Source organism: Arvicanthis niloticus, chromosome 10 (genome assembly GCF_011762505.2).
Source record: "Arvicanthis niloticus isolate mArvNil1 chromosome 10, mArvNil1.pat.X, whole genome shotgun sequence".
Lineage (NCBI taxonomy): Eukaryota > Metazoa > Chordata > Mammalia > Rodentia > Muridae > Arvicanthis > Arvicanthis niloticus.
Window position 1 is genome coordinate 24,987,421 of NC_047667.1, and position 22,988 is coordinate 25,010,408.

Consider the following 22,988-nt stretch of genomic DNA (forward strand, 5'->3'; position numbering starts at 1 on the left):
ACTGGATTATGCTTCCTTTCAGAACAGTGTGGGATTAGTAGGAAAGAGTACAGGGTAGAGAACCAGTTGTGTGGCCTTGGGCAAGCTTGCTGCCGTCTCTGGGCTTTGCCCTTCACCAGGGTCTGCCTGGAAAGGGGTTGAATAGGAAGAACACAGCTCCTTGATCACCAAGAATGTGTTCCAGAGCTGCTCTTGGCTGCCAGCATGGCTGTACCTCCTGTGCTCCACACAGGGCCTGCACGGAATAGATGCTCCCTAAAGAGCCACCAAATAAGAGTAGCTGTTATTAGGTGATTAGAAACGGTGGAAGGCTCGGCTGCTCTGAGCCTCAAAAGGTAGGGTCAATGTTACTGTGGCCCCAAGGTACCCTCTGCCTATGGCTCTCTTCATAGTGGGGTGTGTGTGTGTGTGCATACGAGAGAGAGACAGAGAGAGAGAGAGAGAGAGAGAGAGAGAGAGAGAGAGAGAGACAGAGACAGAGAGAGACAGATACACAGAAAGAGACAGAGACAGAGAGGTAAACACACACACAGTCAGACAGAGAGACAGAGATAGAGAGAAGCAGAGAGAGAGAGAGAGAGAGAGAGAGAGAATATTAGAGAATTAGAATTATCTGGAAGGCTTGTTGGAACACACATTGCTAGGACCTCCAGGTGTCTGTGTTGGGCCCAAGAATGAATATTTAGTTTCAAAACTTATTTTATTCTTTATATGCGTGGGCATTTTGCCTGCATGAATATCTGTGTACCACTGTGTACCACTTGCATAACTGGAGGCCAGAAAGGGGCATTGGCTTTCCTGGAACTAGTGTCTCATAGATGGTTATGAGTCACAAATGTGAGTGCTGGGAATTGAACCTGGCTCCATCTGGAAGAGTGGCCAGTGCTGTTAAGTGCTGAGCCATCTCTTCATCCTCAAGAATAAATATTTCTGAGACATTTCCAGGTACTGCTGATCAGAGAGACACAGTGTGGTAGCCATTACCCTGCTAATCTCTCTGTTGCCTCCCTCTGTTCATAGCTTGTGACCCTGAAGACCCGTTTCCACAATATCTGGCTTCTGTAGCCTTTTCACCCAGAGGGCTCCTCTAGGTCCATGGTGCATCAGACCAGAGACTCCTCAAGGTGGCAATAGCAAAGTCAGAACACTCTCCCCTCCTCCTTGGGAGTGAGCCAGCCTAGTAGACTACCTCCCTCCCACCTGGCCCCACCACAGCCCTGGAACACTCACTTGGAACTGGCCCTTGAGTGGCCAAAGGACAGGTCCTTGTTGCAGGAGATAGGCGGCACACACACCGGGTCTTGCTTGGAGGTGCAGGAGGGCGGCCGCACGGGACACTTCTTGACCGCCTTCTGGCCGCTGCACGTACTGTAAAAGCTGTACCGGTTCTGGGTGGTCTTTTGGCCCTTGCTGCCCAGGGTGCCCTTGCGCAGTGTGCCCCTTGGGTCACAGTAGAGGTCAGGCTCACTGCGGCTCGCCTTGATTTTCTGCATGAAGCAGATGTCACTGCCGGCGGCGCCCGTGGTGGCACAGCTCCCTCGGGGATAGTGCCGGCTCCAGTTCTCCATCTGACTATAGGAGCTGAAGCGCCTGTTGTCCGGCTCCCGCTTGAGGGTCCCATTGTAGATCTAGACAGGAAAGGGGTGAGAGGTTTAGCGTAGCTCTTGACTGGGAGCCTGGACCTAGCTGTCCACAAAGGTAGCCCTCTCTTGCCCCATTACAGTGTTCAGAGGATTTGGAAAAATTTGCAGAGAAAGGAATCTTGGACGTTATTATTATCATTATTATTATTTTTTCCAAATGTAGGCTGTGGTCCTTTGTGGAATATGAGATCATTTTAGCAGATATGCCCACCTTTATTAAAAGTATAGAACAGGGAAAAATAATTGGAAAACATACAATACAGAGTGCAATACAATAGAAATATAACCTGTTTTGTGCTACACTGAGTACATTCTAAATTGCAATGTAAAATGTATTTTGCTTTTAAATTCTAAAAAATAATTTATTGTATGTACACCGCATGTGTGTCTAGTGCCAAAGAGGGCACCAGAAGAGATCGTCGGATTCCCTGGAACTCTAGTTACAGATGGTTGTGAGTCATTGTGTGGGTGCTGGAGATTGAACCCGGGTCCTCCAGAAGAGCAGTCACTGCCTCTAACTGTTGAGCCATCTTTCCAGTCCTTCAAATAGATTTCTTATTGTGGGATTGTATTAAAGGAAGTTCTATACCACTGATCCAACCACATGGGCAAAGTCTATTAAGATGGCGACCGCAAGCCAGAGAGGCGGGGTCCTCCAATAGTCACTCAGCATGAGCAGCTCCCACAGGCTTTTGTCTCAAGCCCTTGCCTTGTTACTCAGGTCACCGACAAAGCAGCTTCTGACCCATCCAGCCGGCGTCAGCACTTGCACATGTTTGGAAATGCCTAATCTAGTTGAGCTGCTAGCTAGGGAGCCCCTGTGAACACAGAGGTGGTACAGGGTACAGGGTGGATGCAGGGAGACCTCTGGGCTGTGTCATCAGACTGGCTGAGAGAGAAGCAGAGCAGAAACTCAGTCAAAGGGAAAATGGACCGTGAACAATGAGACGTCCCTAAGGGTCTTGTAAGCCCCTTGTAAGAATGTGTTTCTTTGGGAGGAGCCTGCAAAGCCAGAGGCTTGGTGGGGATCAGCTCTGGTACTGAACTGTCCACAGAAGACTTTCCCAGACCCGTAAGCTGGCGGGTCTGGCCTGCTGGAACTTGCTTTCAGACACCAGGATCAACAGTGAGCCTGATAAAACCTCCCCATACAGGTGCTGACTTGGGAGTCACCTTTGCTGGGATGAGCAATGGCCAAGTCCAGCCCAGAGGCTGCCCACCCAACCCTAAAGGGAGGATAAAGAGAGCGGAGAAAATGGGACCAAACCATGTGTCTGCAGAGGAGGCTCCTGTGTGACCAGCAATTACCATCTACCCCTGATCTAGCCACACGGGACTAAGGAGGGGCTGATATCCCAGTTCCCCCAAAGAACGGTGCCAAGCTATCAGTTGGAAAGTGGTGTCCAAAACCCGGAAGCTGTATACTGTTAACCTTGGGGGTGGCAGGTACACTCCCTTCACCCACCCCAAGCAGGCACAATTTTCTTCCTCCAACTGGGTCAAACCACCCTGCCACACAGTGAGCTGGTCTGTGGGAGTTGGGAGAGACACAAACAATGATAAGGCAGAGGCTGGAGGAGCTGGTGGTTTTCTTGGCATTTGGAGGTGAACCGAACTCTTTGATGATCACATGCCAAATGTACAGAGGACTCCAGATCAGGCAGGAAGGTGGCAGATGGTGCTTTGGGGGGTTGGGAGGGCGGAACACTCTCCATGGCAGGCTGGGCTTCCAAGGGGAAGGCAACAGGAGTTCCCTTGTTCTCAGTAAGTGACACACCTGGACGTCATCTCAGACACCTGATGAGGAGTGCATATGCCCTCCTGGCTCAGACCCAGCAAAGACGCCATCCTGCTGATTAAGCCTGAGAGAAGTTCTGGTCTCTGCAACCCGTGCTGGGAAAAGGAGCAGCGGGCGGCTCTGGCAAGTCTCAGCGAGGTGGGCTGCCCCCAGGGAATGGGCGAGGACCCCTCTCAACTGCCACACCCCAGTCGTGTCATCCATTCCTGGGAGCCCCACCTTAGTTTTTTTTTAAAGTCACGGCGCTGGATTGTATGAATGTGACAGCTGGGAATGGCTCTCTCGTATCTTTTGCTGTCACTTTGGCAAGCAGGAGAAAAACTCAGCTGGACACTGTCCTCTCCTAACTCTACACAGGTCTGGATACTCTCCAAGGTTCAGATAAAGCATACTTACTGCCTCTAGCCCTGCCTGCACAGGTGGCCCATGATGCTGAATTGGCAGTGGCTTCGTGGGAATCCAAACTTTTTCCTTGAGCATATGCCTGAGAAGGATGTGTGGCAGCACTGGAGTCACACTGCCTTGGTGGTGTCAGGTGACTCCTTGGGTGCAACCTTAGGCAAGGGGCTTAAAGCCAGTATATCTGAGTTTCTCCAGCTGCATAACCAAGATCCTAATTGTTCATGACATAGAGGGTCATTAGACATCATTAGACTAATGTTTGTAAATTAGAACTGGACATGACACAAGAACTTGGACCATCTGCATCCCTCTGACTCTCACACGGGCTGCCTTCAGGAGCTGGCTGAGGTGCACATACACACATGTGCACTTCAAGGATCCTGTGTCTGCCTCCCTAACGCTGGGATTATGCTTCCATGACATCATGCCAGTCCTTTTACATGGGCATTGGGGATTCAAATGCAGGTCTGCATACTGACATGACAATAAATTTGCTGACTGAGCTATTTCTCCAGTCCCCTCTGTCCCCTTCCCCCCCCCCATCTTAATTTCTTAAGACAAGTTCTGTCACAGAGCATGGAGCATTCATGAGCTAGCCTCATTGGCTGATGAATTTCAGCAGTCTGCTCACCTCCGTTCCCCCAGCACTGGCCTTACAGATGTGAACTGCTGTCCCTGGTTTTCAAGTGGGTCTAACCTCAGGTCCCCGTGCTTGTACAGCAGGCACTGGTACCAGTTGAGCCATCTCCTCAGCCCTTAGCTGAGGGGTTTTAATAACTCACACCATTTCTAAAGAAGGTTCTAAATAATTCATAAGGGGGACAGGCCCAGGAAGGAGGCACCCAGTATTTAGAGCCCCATGTTGAGCTCAGAGTGAATTCAGCTGGCTTTCTGCCAAGATGGAGGAGTCTTTCCTTACATGGGTGCTCCTAGCATCTGCGGCAGGACACATCTTCATTGTCTGGATGCCCAAACATCACAGGATGTTTGTGGCGGCCCTGCCCCCGGGCTCCAAATGATAGCAATCCCACCCCCATTTCCAAACACTGTCTCTAAGTCGTAAGCAAACAGCTGCAGCCAGAGGAGAATGAATGGACACCTGTGCCCACAGCAGGTGGGAGAGCTTTGCTGCCAATGCCTCTCCAGCCACACCCCCACACTCAGGGAGGAATCTGCTGGCAGCCTCCTCCTCTTTGAATACAAAGGGGGCATACACACACACACACACACACACACACACACACACACACGCACGCACGCACGCACGCACGCACGCGCACACACACACACACACACATGAGTTCGCATTAGGACTATCCCATGCTTTCTTGGGAAACTCAAACTTCAGGTGGGATAGTCCATGAATCAAAACATTCCAGACTAGAAACTTAACTTCCTAGGGGCAGAACTGACCATTTAATCAATAGTCTGGGCTAGGCCAGTAAGTTGAAGCCAGAATGTGGGCACAGAAACGTCCTTTCTCCACTTGTAACACGTGGGGAGTTCTAGGGAGGAGACTCTTGTGACCACAGTCCAAGGCAAGCCAGATAAGACTGCATTGGCCAGAAGCCTCCCCATAGTTAGCCCATATTCTGCCCTACCACTTCCTAATGACGCAGGAGAAGTCGTTAGGGGAGAGCCGCCTCCTCAAAAAGGGAAGCCAGGCTTTGTGCAGGGAGGTGTTTGTTTCCTTGTGTGGCTGTTCCTGCATCCAAGGAAGACACTTCTCCATTATGCTAATGAAGCCCCCAGGCTGCTTAGTGGCTTTGCCTTTAAGACCCCCTGGCCCCCAAATGCTTTCTTTCCTTCTCTTTCCTTTTCCTGAAGCAGCGAGGCATTTCAACCCACATTGATAGTCCCTCTCTTCCGGCTCCTCCTTAAGTAGGAAGCTCTCAGGAGCCCACTAGTCCACTGTGTAGACAACGAACTTGAGTTCTAGAGTGAGCTGGATCAAAGCAAATCAATATAGTTCTTAAGCTTCATTGGGCAGGAAAGTAAGCAGCCATTCTGGACACGGTGGTACCTACCTGACCACTGTTCTCTCTGCTTCCTTCTTTTGTATTGCTACAGATTGCACTGTGGCCCTAGCTTTCCTCAGTTTACTCCTGGGCACCTCCTAACTCCTCCCACCAGCCCCCAGGATCCCCCTGGCCCCGCCTCCTCACATCCTCACACCCTCTCACCTGCCTCTTTCTCAGGCAAAGCTTCCATCAATCCCAATCTTGCTACGGAGCTTACTCTATCTCTTACCAGGCAAGCACATCAAATTGACTCTACCCCTCTAGCCTCCTATCCCCTCTAGCCAGCCATCTCTTCCGTCCTAACACTCCCTCTCACAGTCCCACAACAGCAGACACACCCTGTCCCCTGCTTCACCTACTCTCTGCCCACCTTTCGAACTCCACATTTCTCTCAAGTATCTGCTCCAACCTGTCATCTCCATAAAGACTGTTCTGCCCCTTCCTGGCCCTGGATGCCCACAGCTGGAGTCCTCCTTCAGCTGCACACTCAGTCTCCTCTGGTCTTGTTTGTTCTCTGGTTACCACAGTAGGGTTCTATTATTCCTCCAAGCTTTTCAAACCAAAGGCATTTTACTGTGCCCAGGCCTGGGTTCCCAGCATGCACTGGTGGAAAGGAGAGGAACCGCTGCTCTAGAGAATTTCTCCTGGGAATGGAGACTCCAGTTGCTGATAAGTACCGGGTTCCCTATGGCCTCCTTGCCCAGGGCTCTGCCACAGATGAAGTGAAACAGTAGAGGATAGAAGGGGCTCTGAGCTGGGCAAGACAGGTGGCACAGCCTGAGCTCAGCTGAGGTTCATGGCACGCCCCTTTACCCTGACCTGGGACATAGCTGATACCTGGATGATCTCAGAAAGCTCTATTTCAATTCTACATCATAACCAGACAGAAACTGCCTACCACTTTGGGAGCATTGTATGTGCTAGGCAGGCCAAGATGAAAAGAGTGTCCGTGTCCCCAGCTATTAGCCCATTTTGAAACCACGCTTCTGCCAACAAGGTGGGGCTGGCCAAACTGGCTCTGCCACAGGACACACCCTTCTCTGCCTGGCAAGTCACACACCCAGTGGAGTGTCCAACAGGGCCATGTTCAGCAAGGCAATCTCCCCCACGCCCTTCTCATGAAAGCCAGTACGAATACAACTTCACAGAGTCCTCATCCCTTGTGGGCCCGGAAAGAACTTTCTAGAGAAAGAAACTTAACAGAAAGCCCCTCCAGGACAGGCTCCATGGTTGTGTGTCTAGCAACTACCATTGCCTGCCTGTGCCCACTGAGGACCCTTACACAGTAATGACAATAAGCTGTCTTGCATCTTAGTAGTGTTTTGTCCACTCCTGAATAGCAAGGTACATCTGATATGCAGATTACTTTGCTGAGCTTTCCTGGGGGCTTTTGAACTCTGGTCCTCTACCAACAAGGCACTGAAGAGGGCCACATAAGACCCAAGGCATAGAGAGTTCTCTGAAAGGTATAGGGTGCTGCCTATTTACCAGTCTGAGCCAGTGAGGGAGCCACTGAAGCCTGAGTCACCAAAGATGGGACTTCATCAGGAGGAGTGTCGGTTCCTGACTTGTCCTGAGAAGCAGAGGGCCCAACCTGGGCTGGGCTTCTTACTTCCTGGCACACAGTTATGAGAACAACCCCACTGGTGGGAATCCCTGATGTCCATCCAGGCAGAGAGTGGTGCCACTTGGCCTTAAAGGAGGCCAGGGTGGGGATGGGGGAGTGCCTCTTTGTGGAGTCCTCAAAGGCAGAGAAGAGACACACCCACAATTCCATCATCAATAGCCTGAAACCCAGGGGCACCCCAGAAACACCCGAAAGATGCCTGTGATCTAAAGGGTACTGTCTGGTTAACAGTTTTGGTTTCTTTGTTTTTCAAGACAGGATTTTTCTGTATATCATTGGCTGTCCTGGGACTTGCTCTGTAGACCAGGCTGGCCTAGAACTCACAGAGATCAGCCTGTGTCTGCCTCCTGAGTGCTGGAATTAAAGGTGTGCACCACCACTGCCCGGCTGACAGCCGATTTCTATCTACTGAGAAGCAGGACAACAGCAGACTCCAACATAGTCCAGCTCCAGGGCTCAGATACGTTTTGTTACTGATTTTTGTCTGTCTGTCTGTCTGTCTGTCTGTCTGTCTGCTTGAAATAGTCTTAACTCATAGTCCAGTTATAATTACCCTTCCTCAGCCTCCTAAGTGTTAGGATTATAGATGAGCCACCATACCTGGGCTGTCGCTTAAAAAAAAAAAAAAACATTGAAATGTAAAAAAACAAAAGTTTGGGTGCCCATCTCGAAAGCATATGTAGATTTTGTGAGAAAGCTGGTCAATGATAGTCAGTGTCTCTCATGACCTTTGAAGAGCAGATACTGTGAGCACTCACCAATCTGTCGGTATTAAGAAACATTTGCAGATAACTGAAGACTGATTTTCCAAAGCATCAAGACGACTGACTGCAGCCCAGGTCTAAGGGCACTACAGAACTCTAGTCAGTAGCCTGAGAGGCTTTTGGAAGGTGACTTTCTCTCTAGAGACACCCAGTGTCCCTGTGACCTGGCCTCCTTGGCTGTATGTCCCAAGTCCTCCTTTAGGGGGTGAGAAGCCCATAGGGTCTCCTCTTATACAGTGTGAGGCATCAAACTGAGCTGGCATTCATTATCAACTGCTATCAGAACCAACGGCCACAGCAGCTACAATGCCCCGCATCTCTACACCCTGCTCCCTGCTTTACTGAGTCCTCTTCCTTCTCCAACACACTGGAGAAGTAGGGTTCTTGTAGATAGTGCCACTGTTAGAGTGAGTTTGGGGACAAGAATGTGAGAGTTTATATGCATGTTTCTTTTTAAAGATTAAAAAATATATTGTTGACTATGTGCAAGAGTGTATGTGTGTGTGTGTGTATGTGTGTGTGTGTGTGTGTGTGCGTGCATGTGGATAGGTGCATGTGAGTGCAGCAGGTGCTCCCTTGGACAGAGGTGCCAGATCCCCTGGAACTGGAGTCACTGAGAATTGTAAGCTGAGCGACGTGAGTGCTGGAAGTCAAACTTCTGTCCTCTGGAAGAGCAGCGAGTTTTCTTAATAGCAAAACCATCTCTCCAGTCGCCCATGTTTCCCTCTAGAAGGGAAGTCCGGCCCTCGGCTGTCTCTGTTCCATGGACTCAGACAAGGTGGAGCCTCAGTCATTCTACACAGCAGTGTCATGGGTTCTGGGTTTTGAACTCAGAGGCCAACTCAGCTGTCCCAGTGATGGGTCAACTCAGAGAGGGAGAAGTAAGGGGAGCACTGCAGTGTGAACCAGCTGCCCGGCAGAATACAGATAGATCTCTCACACCCAGTACCTCCAGCCTGTCCTGGAATGTTGGGGAGTCTGAGTAGCCCCAGAACCACTGTGAGCCCTGAGATTGTGTATATTTCTCAGGGCTAGAAGAGGCCAAAGACTTTGGACAGGAGACACATCCTAGGGAATCAGCTCTCCTGGCCCTAAAGACCCCGAAAGACCCGAATCCTTTCCTGATTAGATCATGAAGAACCTCATATGAAAATAAGTGGCCGTCCTTACCCTGACTCAGGGGTAAAAGATCACCCCTTTGGAAAATGAGCGTGTGTATTGCACATGCACACACACAAATATCCACTTGTATACATGTATGTACAAGCACACACCCAGCCTGTACACCTCCCAACTGCCTGCTTAAGAAATACATTTTTCTAGAGGTAGACTTAGGTAAGAAAAATCTTTGAAAATTCCTTGATCTTATCTGAGGCCTCTTGGCTCTCTCTCTCTCTCTCTCTCTCTCTCTCTCTCTCTCTCTCTCTCTCTCATATATGTGGTCTCTCTCTTAGTATTTGTTCCCCCAGCCACCAGCCACTAAAGTCTGGTGATGGGAACAAATTTAAGTGGCGAAACCCACTGGGTATGGTGGTGTATGCCTCGAATCCCAATGTTTCAGATAGTGTACAAGGAGAATCATGAATTCCAGGCCATCCTAGGCTTCATAGTGAGAACAATCTCAACAAAACAAAAATAAAACAAACAAACAAACAAACAAACAGAAAAAGCAGATAGCTTCTGTCCTAGGTGGCCCTCTGTTGAGACATCAAAAGTGTCTCTAGCCATTGGCTAGCCAGAAACTTAGGCTCCAGGCCTAGGAGGTACCTGCCTCTCCTCTTGTGACAGATTTTGACAGATTCTTGAATATATTTAAAAAGAGAATAGAGCTCGGGGAGGGGAAAACTCAGCGGGAGAGCCCTTGCTTCTTATGTGTGAGGGCTCAGTTGATCTTCAGCACTGTGGGGTGTAGAAGAAAAGGAAAAAGAAGCAATGAACTTAGCTGCTCATCGGTGTCATGCAAGTCTACAGCCCAATGACCAGGGCTGAGAAGACCCTCTGGCCCAAGGGACACCAATGACAAAGGAGGCCTTGGCGATGGCTATAGCTGGTGTGTTCTGTGCTGGAACATGAGTGTAGCAGCTGAGAGGAGGAACTGGTTCCCTTATGCCACACCTTGCTCAAAATACACTGCTGGGTCACATAAATTATGTGGAGGATAGAGGGGCCGCCACTGCTAACGTTGGTAGTGGGAGCTAGACCCTGGAGTCTCTTGTAGTTAGCCAACTATTGCTGGGTTTCTATGGATTTGGGTGTCTTGGGCCACTCTGCCTCAAGACTATGTAGTTAAGAGGGAAATATGGGTCATTGGCTGCTCCCCAAGTACTCCCATTTTGTCCCTAACACTGTGGGGACTCCAGAGAAGTGGTTAGGATTTTAGGTGAAAGAAGTTGGGGGGATTGTTCCTGAACACTCTTAAGATTGGCGGCAAAGGAGGTGTTATTCCACAGAGCTTGGTCCTTGGCAGGCACTGAGTCAGAGACTTCATCTCCCCATACTCCAGTAGCAAAATGTATTCAGCTAGGCATGGGAATGGTGGCCTTCCTGAGTGGCAGGGCTCCACCTGGGTGCTTTTTTTCCTTGGCTCTCAGATCTCTACATGACCTGGGTGGGAGTCATTGTGGGAAAACCATTCCACATGATTATCTTATGACTCAGAATCTTCACATATTTTTGCCATGCACCATGGCTGTGAGAGGACTTTAGAGATCTCAAGGACACAGGCAGTAACCATCACTGAAGCACGGAGAAATGCTTGCATTTCTAGTCTGATGGCCATGAGGACAAAGCCTAGGGGTGAGTCCCTATGCTTCTTTGTCACTCACCCACATCTCTTTCGGAGCAAAATAACTCAAAATTTCCAGTGGAGTAAACACACCTCACTAACATTAAAAAGAGTTCTGTTTCACAGTGTTGATACTGGTTATTAAGGTCATGGCTAGCCTTCCTTTAATAGCAAAGAATGCTGTTTTTTGTCATCTGACATTAGGGGACTATAGTTTCTTTTCAAAGGAAACATACTGAAATTTAAAAGTGATTCCTTGAAAAATAAGCAATAGTTGAAATGATGGTTTTAATGAACTATAATACTAAGTGCTCACGACTGGGGTTTTGGAAATGTTAGGGTGGCAAAGAGAGACTTAACGCAGCCAAGTGACAAGAACTCCTGTCAGGAGAGCTGGCTTCAGTACTCTTTCCCCACTGCCTGGCTGAGTATGCTGGGCAATCAGCCTACTTCCCCAGCCTCAGTTTCTCCAATCACTGCCCTAGAAGGCTCTTGATTTGGGGCAGGCTGTTCAGCCCTTGCTGAAGTCACAGTGTCCTGGCCAACCTGGCTCAGCCCTGTCTTCCTCCCCTTCAAGGCCACTCCCTGGTACACAGGGTGGGGGTGGGGGCCCCCAAGCTGCTCCTTTCCCCACCTGTGTCTCTCTGCATCCCCTCCCCGCCCTGCCTCTCCACAACCAGATTTGATTTTGTTTTTCAGCTGAGTTTGCGCTCTTGGGGCAAGTAGGCAGGCAGGCCTCGCAGAGACTTGCCAGGGCCCTGGGGGAGAAAGCTGAGCCTCACCCTAGCAAAGGGTGGGGTGGTTCTTCCACCCACCTGGGAAATGCTACTGCATCTGTCTCTCTGGGCTCAGTGACAAAAGGAAAATTCTCACCAGTAAAGGCACCAGAAGATCCCTCAATGGCTTCAGATCTATGGCCCTTCTAGTCCCCAATCTTTGGCTTAGAGCTCCCTGACAGGGGAAAGAAACTACCCCATCTCCTGCCCCTCCCAGCTCCTGTCTCTCCTCACGATTCAGGCTGGCCACCCGCCTTCATGGCCACTGGGCTTCAGACTCAATTCTGCCAACTCTACCTGTGAGGTAATGAGCAAGTCCTGCACTTTTCTGCCATTTCACTCCCCTGCAAATCAAATCAGAATCAGAGTGCTTGGTTACCCACCCATCTCACGGATACCCAAGGATCGAGTCAGGGAACGAGAACATGAATGTTCTGTGTAAATTCAAAATACAGCCCTAATCCCAGGGATTATCACGTTATAGGAGCTGACAGAGAAGGCAGAGGGGTGAGACAGTCTTACAAGCCCCTACGTGTTATAATCCAGAGACTAACGCCCACATCTCCAAACTCTACAACCCCAGCTGAGAAGGCTTGGCAATCACCTACCCCTGGCATCTTTCATTTACAGACCAGGAAACTGAGGCCTACTGAGGTTGAAGTCAGCATGTACTGTAGAATTTAGCTTTTAATTATATCCTCTCTTAGGCTGCTGTTTCATCTGTTCTTTGTCTTTAACCACAGTGTAAGGACTTTAAAGACTAGCATGCTGGTTAAGTACATTACCTTTTGTCAGCTCCCCCCACCCCCACCCAAAGGGCCCCAAACAAAACTCCATTAATCACTAATGGAAAAACTAAAACCATTTATTTTATTATTCTTGATTCTACTTGATTCTTCACATCATTCCTCTAAAGATTCAGGGGCTGCACTTAGAATGTGTGAAGGCAGGGAAGAAAGCAATGGCTACGTCTTCTGGAAGCTTCCATTTTAGAAGACAAACCCTACCCCATGCTCAGTGGCTACCGCTTCATTATGTACCTCCTAATCCCTAGTCAGGAAGGAAGGGACTGAGCCCTGGTGAATCAACCTTAGCCTTGGTTCTTCCAGTTTGACCACCAACTTGGAGCTCTGCATTAATTGTGTAGAAACCTTGGCTGATGCATCAAGCTGAAACTAGCTTTTGCTGTCTCAGGAGATGGTAACATTCTTTTCTGGGGACTTGGGGACTTTTTGGAAAGGGCCTACTGCTGACAGTGTCCTGGGCTGGTGACAGTGTCCTGGACTGCTGGCCATGCCCTAGGCTAGCTACACCCAGTCTTCCCTTCCTTCCCTAACAAAATGCCACTCACCTATCCTTCAGTCCCTTATGAGAACAAGAGGATCAGGGAGGAGAGCGAGTAGGCACGCTCAATCCACTTTGAGGGGCAGTGTGAGTTCTAGTCCCAAGATATTGGCTGCAGAAAGCCATTGGGGCTTGTGAGACCCCTGGAGCTGGCAACTCACAAGCTGCTACCCGGTGTGGTGGTGTCTGTTCTTTTGGGATAGCCTGAGCAATACTCCTACCCCTCAGTCCCAGCTTGGGGCCTTTGCTGTGTTCCCCACCCTCTCCTCTCTTTTCACACAGTGCAGCATTTAGCATCTCTTAGAGGCCTCTCTGGTCCCCCATCCAAAGCTCATACTCCCTGATGCCATCTGCATGTATATATCATAACCATGTCCTCCTCTCTCTGTGGCATCATAGGGCCGGCATAGTGAGCATCCTCCACTTCTTTTCCCCAGGGAAGGATTCAGGCTATGGATGTTAGAGCTAAGAGGTCCTCAGCTAGGTGTGTACTACTCAGGTAAGCTAAGTCAGATGTGGAGGGGGAAGCATAAAATGGAAGCTGCTCAACCTAGCAGAGGCACTCTGATAGACCGTGGCTTGTTAGGAGGGCCTGTGTATGAACATTTGTCACAGCTGAAGTTCCACGGTTGAAGTACAGGGAGCATGCCTGTATCAGTGATTAGTTGTGAGAGACAAGCCACATCTCCCCTCTCCAGTCACCGCCAACTCTCTCATATACCTCCTTTAACTTTCTGAGGCACATTCTGTCCTTTGGCAAGTAGGATCGTTGTCTCTTCTTGTCGGGTGGTAGCCCGGGGCCCTTGTAGGACCCTCCTATCTCTCAAGGCTTGGTGGGAGTGAGTCATGAGCTGGCAACAGAGACACAGAGTTGGCAAATCCATCAATCGCTCGCTGCTAGAGCAGGATCCATGTCAGAGTCTGTTTTCCCTCACCTGGACTTTGCAAGAAAAGGCGAAAGCCAGCAGGCTCCGCCAAAGGATCCCAGCTTGCACACCTGGAGTGGCACTCAGGAATGGGAAGAGGGGCTGGGAAGGCGGTGAGCCTGAACTTTAAGTCAGGATAGTTACTTAACACAGCTACATGCTCTGCCTCCGTTACCCCTCTGCATGGCTAAAGTTAATGAAATCCTACCACGTCGTCCAGCTAACTTCCTTTTCTTGGTGGTAAGAGATGCTCAGATGAGAGCAGGAAGGAGGCACAGAGCCTTTCCTCACCCGGATGACTGAAGCAGAGCCTCTGGGCTGAAGGAACAGCGCCAACGCCAACCATAGAGCCACCTGGGTTTGGTTGGCTTCAGCCCTGCAGCTCTGAGTCACAAGTGAGCTCTCAAGGCCTATAGAGTGTTAAGCTTTGGCAAGGAGCTAATAAAAGATCCGTAGTCTATGTAGAAAGAACAAATGCCACTCCATCTTGTAGCAGACTACAGGATGTTGAGACTACAGTCCAGGCCTTGCACTGCTAACCAAATATGCCAAATAGTCCTTCTACTGCACTGAGAAAGGTTTCCCACATTTCAGAAATGGAGGCTCAGGTAGATTAAGAACAAGCTTGGAGTCACACAGATAATGAAGGGGGAGAGCCAGGATTTGGACTGAAGGTCCTGAGCCAAGCCTCGCTTGTTTCTTCTAAATCATGCCATCTTGAGACCCAGCCTCTGTTAACGTGGACTAGAGAGGGCAGTCTCTTTTTACTCCTAGGACAAAGGGTCCTGCTATGTTTCTCTGGCAACCTCTCTACACTGCGTGGTCCACAACCCAGCGCTTTGCATAACCAACACTGTGACTCTGGCAGAGGTGAACCATCAACCCAGAGAGCACTGTGCATGGAATTACTATTTCCCACCGAATCCTGAAACAGGATTGTTGTTCTGCTGCCTGTACCAGGAACTCCCACAGGTTGCCTTGAGTCCAGAGTAAACAGGCTTGGTTAGCTTCAGAGTAAAGGTCTCTAGTGCAGAGTCCAAAAGACTGTTGTTAAGAGAACATCAAGCACAGATACATCAATTAGGTTAGCAGCTAGGAGAAAGATCCAGGACTAAGGATTCTCTCTCCTTATCTTCCTAGAGAGTCTAGCGTCAGGAATGCCAAGATGGATTTAACTGAGCATACCTGTGATTCAATATGGCAGCCACCCTGGCTTATCCTATTTCAGAACTGGATGGTATTGTCCACATAACTTCTCTCCTCTATGGATCATGTCCTGGGAAGGATGGTCAAGTTCAATCCACATCCAAAGGACACTTTACTTGATAAACTCTCAAAATAATTCAATGCTCAGGATGTGTTTCTTGCCTTAAAAAATAGGAAAACTCTAGTTCTGATGTGCACATGAGTGAGGATTGATGCTGCCCTCCCTCAGCTTCATCTGAGACCGACCATGTGATAGTGACTATCTACAGCTTTAGAATAGAATACCTGTGTTTTCCAAATGGCCTCAGGTCCCTACCTTTTCATCCCAGTCTACCTGAACCAGAGGAAGGCATTTAAGTGACCCGTTATGCAGACAACTAAGAGGGACCAAAAGCTTCTATTCTCTAGCTAGAAACAGAGGCAGTCTGAGGTAACCCTGCTTGGGTTCCTAGCCCCATAGAGGAGTTAATATGGAGACTTGTTTAACTTATAGAAATGGTCTGGGATGACAGAACATAGGATACAGGACATAGAACTGTGTTTCAATCTGAGATTAAAAAATATTTTTTTCAGAGACACTTGGTGGTGGTACACACCTTTAATCCCAGCACTCAGAGGTAGAGGCAGAGGCAGAGGCAGAAGCAGGGGGATCTCTGAGTTTGAGGCCTGCTTGATCTACAGAGTGAGTTCCAAGACAGCCAAGGCTACAGAGAGAGACCCTGTCTCAAAAAACAAAACAACAACAAAAATTGGGGCTGGAGAGATAGCTCAGCAGTTAAGAGCACTGGCTGCTCTTCCAGAGGACCCTGGTTCTATTCCCGGCACCCACATGGCAGCTCACAACTACCTGTAACACCAGTTCTGGGGATCTGACACCATCACATGGACATACATAAAGGCAAAACACCAATGTACATTAAATAAATAAATAAATAAATAAACATATAAATCTTTTAAAAATTATTTTAATTACATCCCAAATAGTTTATTTTGTTGTATTTTACCTCATAAGTTTACTATGACTCTCCCATTAGTGATTATTGCCAAGTGAACAGAAATTGATTTTAGGAAGAGAAACTATGACCATTCCCTTTCTTCTCCTGTTGGCATTAGACTCCCCCAAGGAGAGAAGAACTGGCTGCAAGGCTAGGGAAGAGAGGGATGAAATGATTTACATTTGTAGACCTCTTGAGAGTCTCTCAAACACGGCTGCATGGTTGACACATAGAAATCTATGGAGACAGCTACAATCAACATCACAAAAACTGTAAGTACCTAGAGTAAGGCAAATGACTCTTCCTAGGTGAGCCAGTAGTAGGTCAGGAATCTAGGCTGCCATACTATTAGGCATCTGTGTGAGCTTCAGTGAATCTTTTATCATCTCTGGACCTGAGTTTCCTGTCTGTAAAACCCACTGGCACTCTGTCTACTGGTCTGGCTCTGAGATCTGAGATGGGTGCAGAGTCAGTTCATCTGAGGTGTCAGGTGTGGGGACACTCTTTGCCTCATGTCACAGATTTCTCCTTCTTCCAGAGGCCTGTAGGACTCTTGGGCTCTAGTACTGTCTGGCAGGTAATATTTTGTCTCTGGAAAAGGAGGCGGGAGTGACCCATAGTCAGTAGGGCGATGCTTTGGACCAGTCTTTTCCTTAAGCCCCTGGATGCTTTTTGTATGTCAGACTCACTTCATTTTAAGCTTAATTATAAGACTCTTTATAGTCTGTTTCCTAAAACTTGTAATATAATTGGCCATTGATAAAATGCAAAAGACTTTTTTTTACTAGAAGGCTGTTGATGATACAGACTATAAAGTAACACTACTAATTTCAAAATATAGTTAGAATTTTCTTTTAGAATTTGCCTATTCTATTTTTCTATTCCATTGTCTACTCTATATTTAAAGAAACTATTTACTCACTAGTTATAAAGCTTTACTGTTTGAGAATGGTGAGATATTTGGAACTAGAATCAAATCTAAAGAATGAAGAGCTCAGAGCAGGCAATACTGTTTCTGACCTAAGAGGATCATAAGGAAGTAATACTGGTACCAAGATGGCTTCTAAGATGCACTGAAAACAGTTCCATTTAAAAACGTCTACAGGCTCTACAAACATTTGAGCAGGATGCTGGTGTAATTCTCCAGTACAGAAACCATTGTCTTTATCTATTTCTGTTCACCATTGCTTCTCCCAGCTTGACTAGAAGCTCACTGAGGGCAAAGGGAGTCTTTGCAGCATCATCTGCGTCACATGATGCTGTCTGTGCCCAGCAGTTGCTCCATGCTATCTGGCTGACCCACCAAATGAATGGAATGTAGGAAACGGTCCTTCACCAGCTCTCAACAACTCCTGAAAACATGCCGACGATACGATGCTCGTGCTGATGAACCACACCCTCCTCCCTGTATCCCCTGCTCTGGGCTGCCATATTGGTTTCACTAGAGGGTGGGACATACAACATCCCATGCCAGTTGTACCAACCATGGGAAAAATCCCACAGGCACATGGTTTTCTCACACCACAGATCACTATTACCGTGTTTCCCACTCTCCTCCTCTCTAAATCTGGACCCCCATTTGGTTTTGCTCAGTGCGCGGCTGATTATATGTCTGGCTCCAATATCAATTACTCTACTTCCTCCCTACTCAGCCCCCTCCCTCTGCTAAATCCTCGTGTGTGCTCAGCTCTTCCCTGTTCCCATAGCCTCTCCTGAACTGAGAGGAGACGGGACAAGCCTCAGCAGCTACCCTGTCATGAGTCATGTCTGCAGTGTTGCCAGCAAAGGAGTGAAGAGGGTTGGGCCTTGGGACTCGGGGAAGGAAAGGGATTTTCAGTGGTTGTCAGAAAATGGGCACAGGGAGGTGTGGGGACTGTTTGGGAACATTAAAGGCCAGCGAGACGGCTAAGGATTGAGTTAATTATCTATAAGAAAGTGTTAGGAAGGCACAGGCCATATGAGGTATTTTAGAAACACCTCCTCCCACATTTCCATGGTTACACGCTTTGATAACACCGGTTAGTGTAGCATGATATCTACACGTGAATGAAGTAAAAAAACTGGTAGCATCAGTTTCATTTTTGTGGAGCAGAAAACTGATGCTCAGATTTTACTGATTTTATCCAGAGTCTCAGCAGAGAATAGAAACAGTTTAAGCTCTGGCCTGGGCATGTGGAGAGTGCATATGGTTAGCATGATTATTCACTTGGATCAATAGGTCCAGTTGTTTGCCTTCTGGGGGATTTACCCAGTCCCTTTATTCTGCATCACTAAGGCAGTTTCTGAATCTCTCTGGACACCACCCTTTGTGTTAAAGCCCTTTCGCATCTATGAGTACTCCTCAAGTTTATTCGGTTTGGTGGTCTAAGTTTATGTTATCCTGAGAGTGACAGCCAATATAAATGATCAAAAAGAAGAAGAAGAAGAAGAAGAAGAAGAAGAAGAAGAAGAAGAAGAAGAAGAAGAAGAAGAAGAAGAAGAAGAAGAAGAAGAGATGAATTTGTAGTAGACCGAGTTCATCCTTTTCGTTCGTCTGCAATCTGTAACATCCATGAGAGATACAGATGCAGAAAGGAAATCAAGTCACAGCAAAAGAACAGCAAATTCACAAACTGCCCACTCTTCCTGCACAGGACCCCAGGACCTTCAGCAACTTGGAGTGGCATCCATGGTCATTTGTTCTAAACAAATGCTGCTGCTCCTGTATCCCCTAGAAGAGGCAGCCCCCACCTTTGCTTAGAGGTGTGTCTTTTATCCTGGTCTGTTCAATGTTTTAGGACCCTCACAAAAAGAATTCCGAAGAACAAAAAGTAGGTTAATGTTGAAATTAGCAAAAGTAAACAAAAATCATGGAACTTGAAGACTTTGGGGAACCTTGGGTGCTGTGAAGCCCGACATCCCTGGTTCTGGAATAGAACAAAACATGTACTGTTTCACATGACTGTATCCAGAGCACCCAGCACAGTGTTTTGCATAGCGCTCAGCTCCGTAGGTATCTGTTCAGGAAACGGACAGGTGGGTAGAGGGAGTTGGGGAAGACAGAGCCAGAACCAGGATTAAAGGATCTAGAATTATCTCCACCCACATTAATTTTTTTTAAAACCTAGCGAGTTGTTATCTGCCTTTTATGTCTATTACTTCATTTACTCTTGCCAATAAACCCAAGAAGTCTTTGTTATATCTGCTTGACTTGTGAGGAACTTGAGTCCTGGAGGTCAAAACCCAAAGACACAAGCTCGGTGAGTGGCAGAGCTTGAATCTGAACCCAAACTTCTCTGACTAGGAAACCCAAGCACAGCTTCACTCCTAGAAGGCCGCCTCTGCAGAAGCTGCTGGAAGACCATGTTTTCCTGGTCTCAGGGGACTTTCTGGGCACTTCTTTGATTACCAGTACACATGAAAAAAAAATACTTCATGATTTCCCCTGAAAACCTCTGTCTGCAAAGGACCTCCAGAATTCAGACTTCTCACATATCCCGATCAAGTCAGAAAAACTTGGAAATAGATTCTTTAAAATGCTTTCTCTAAAATGTTCTCATGAGATACTCAGAAATACCCAATCGGCATCAAAGGAGATTGCACATAGTCCCTTATGAGGCAGTGGCCAAGCCAACAGTCCTGGTCAGATCTGCAATCCTGACTTGCTGACTGAAGCCTGTATTTCTCTTTTTGAGCAACCAGTGAAAGCTTTCTCCATCAGGAGCCCCAGACCATGCCCACAGACGTTCCAGATCTTTCAGGCTGGGAACAGTTCCTTACCGGATATCCCCACGAGCCATTGCCTGCCTGGAACTTGGAGAAGTAGCTGCTTCTGCTCGTAGTGCCGTAGTTGTTGTAATTGTCAGCCAGCCCATCATACATGGAGCCTGGAGGGCAGAGAAAGAAGGTTAGGGCAGGGATGACCATTGTCTTCACCCATCCCTGCTTCCGTGGTATCACCCACAGCCAAGACCACCTCTGTGGAGAGAAACAGTCTGGATTCCTTTGGAAGAATGGAAAATGGCTTTCCTCATCCTCCATAGCCAGGGCCCAGCAAAGAACCACCAGCCAGCTCTTAGACCCCTTGGGAGACATTGGTACCTACATGTCAGGAGCTGTCCTGGAGAGCCTTGAAGAACAGCAGTTCCCACCCAGGGAATCACAAGTCCACGATCCAGAAAAAGGAGCTGCCCAATTGGGGGAGGAAGGCAGGATCTCGACATTCCAGGTTCAGAGCGCTAAAGTCAGAGCCTTACAGCAGTGCAAACTATTTAGAGTCTGCTTCTGTCAGGACTGTGAATTCAAACCTGAGCCCAGCCCCCACAGATGATCGGGTAACCTGCCCCTTCCTTCTCCTCTGAGGTCCTCTGGCTGGTAAACGGGGGGGGGGGGGGGGGGGGGACAATGATCAACCTCAAAGGGCCAGTGAGGATTAATTAATGTTTTCACAGTGCTTGGAGACCCACAAATGACAGGCTCTGCGGGAGGACAGAGTGTCATTAGGGTTATTAGCGGCAAAGTGGCTTTGAATCACAGAAAGCAGGCTGGATTTGGGGTTTGAGCAGCAACCGATCTTCCTTCTCTTTTTCTCAGAATGGCAGGAAGGGTGTGTGTGTGTGTGTGTGTGTGTGTGTGTGTGTGTGTGTGTCTGTGTACAACACAGCATCAGCCTCAAGCAAGCTGGTTTGTTTAAGATCCTAACGTCATGAAATATCCGTCACAGTGACATATCATTCCTCGAGATGCAGCTGTCTTCTTTCCTGAGCAATACCCCTTATATTCTACACATCTCTCAAAGCCAGGGTCAACACCTCATCTTCTTCAGGAAGCCCTCACCGAGTAGCTCTGCTCACAGTGATCTCTCTGGTCTCTTGATATATTCAGCTGCTGTACCCCAAGTCATGAGCTGCCTGGTGTCCTGCTTTCTTGGCTACATTGGAAGCCCATGAAAGACAAGTCCATGGTTCTCTGGCCTTTGTTTCCATAGCAAGGCTTGCTCACACTCATTACATGTAGCCTCTGGGAGTAAGGTGAGCTGGCGGTGAGAGCCTTCTGAGAGGGATGCACATTCCTTTCCTCTAAGGTGATATTTGGAATCCCCCATCAGAAACCCTGTCTAAAGAGGAGGGCTGAACCTTGACCCCCCCTTGAATCCATTAACCCTTCCACTTCGCCTCAGCCACCCAACTTTAGGTCATTTTCTGGGAACTAGATTGTCTGAATTGGGCAAGAACAAGAGAGACAGTTCAGAATTGGGCCAGCATCCTGCTTAGGGCCACCTCCTCTGTCCCAGTGCAAGACTCATAACAAAGGGCATCCCCCTGACTCCAATTCCTCTTCTTGGAGGGTGGACAGGGCATAGGAATATTGGCTGTGATCATTTGCCCCAGAAGCCTAAATGTGTTAAAATTGGTCCTGGCCTGCCTCATAAACACTCTCTGGGCCTCAGCTTCTTTTTTTCTGTAAAAGTCTCCTTTTCTGTATCCTAAATGGTCCATACACTATGAGAGCTCCATGCTATGGGATTATAGTGACATGTGCCTGATGTATCCAGAGGAACTTCTCTAAGATAAGGTTCAGCTTTCATGGGCTGACAACTAAGACTGACCCCCATTTCACCTGCCTCCCGCCTTAGGGTCTTCCCAGAGGCTTTCTATCCATAGAGCCCAGAAATCCTACCCCATAGGACCCAGGTCCATTCCTTCCCCTAAAAATAAAGTCCTGGGATTCAGACTGATCCACAAAGCCTCTGACTTACTCCCAGCCCTCTGCAGGTAAGTTTGCTCCTGACCCAGTCCAAAGTGCAGCTGCTCCTCTGGACAAACTGCTGCCATAAGGAACAGGAGAAAGCCTATGGACTTGGTCACTAGAGAAAGGGGTCCCAGCCAGGCACAGGTGCAATCAGGACTCCAAGGAGGTGACGTCCAGGTCTCACCCGACTTGATCCAGTTCGTGTCTGTCATCTTTTCTAAAGCTTGGCAGGCCAGTGTCTGCTTGGCTCTCATCTCTTGAGCAGGCATTTCTCCCCAAAGGGCAGGTAAGGGTCAGCCAGCTCCTGCCAGATGGAAACTCTGGGGTGGTGACAGATACTTCAACAAAGCCCCGGGGATGCCTCCTACTTTAAGAATCATCTCCTGGAGGCTCCCACCCAGGCCTCCACCCCAGTGAGAGAGAATCTACCAGCATGACCTGATCTCTGTAGGTCATAAAGCTTCTTTCATTTCCATACCCTTCACCAGCCTGGCTGTCCTCTTATACAACCTCCGGGTCAAGTAGAAGCCATGCCACAGAGGCAAAAATGGACATGTGGACACACAGACAGATGGAAGCAGAGGGTGCGATACTCTATTCTCTCCAGAGCTAGTCCCCATGCCTCCAAGTGACTCAGGCGAAAACTCCTCTGAGCCATAATTCTCACTTGCTTGGTTCCTTCCCAGGCAACCTCAGAAGGCAACCTTCAAACCTATCTGCAATTAGGGAGCTGTCTGGATCCCTGTGAGAGGGAGGCAGCCATTATGGCAGCCAGCACAACTCTCCTGGCAGAAGGCAGACACACAGCTATAGGGGTGGCAAAGGTGGGGAGGAGTCTAGAGAGGTGACCCATCCGGAATCATGCCTAACAGAAGCCAAGGAGTAAGTGGGGGATGGTGAGCTCTCTCTGTAATAGCACCATTCTCTCACCATCCTCTCTCCTGACACCCTCCCCCCACCCCCTGCAGTGC

General features: G+C 48.5%; 1 protein-coding gene across 3 annotated transcripts in view; it reads right to left on the reverse strand.

Annotated features, from left to right (window-relative positions):
• Pkp1 (plakophilin 1) overlaps nt 1–22,988 on the reverse strand; it is a 47,056-nt gene that overhangs the window by 16,845 nt on the left and 7,223 nt on the right. For all 3 annotated transcript variants that reach the window (XM_076941258.1, XM_034513405.2, XM_034513404.2), the window contains exons 2-3: nt 20,047–20,153; nt 1,231–1,628 (exon numbers count right to left, since the gene is read on the reverse strand). In XM_076941258.1, coding sequence (XP_076797373.1) covers nt 1,231–1,628; nt 20,047–20,153 — 505 coding nt within the window. The remainder of the gene's footprint in view (nt 1–1,230; nt 1,629–20,046; nt 20,154–22,988) is intronic.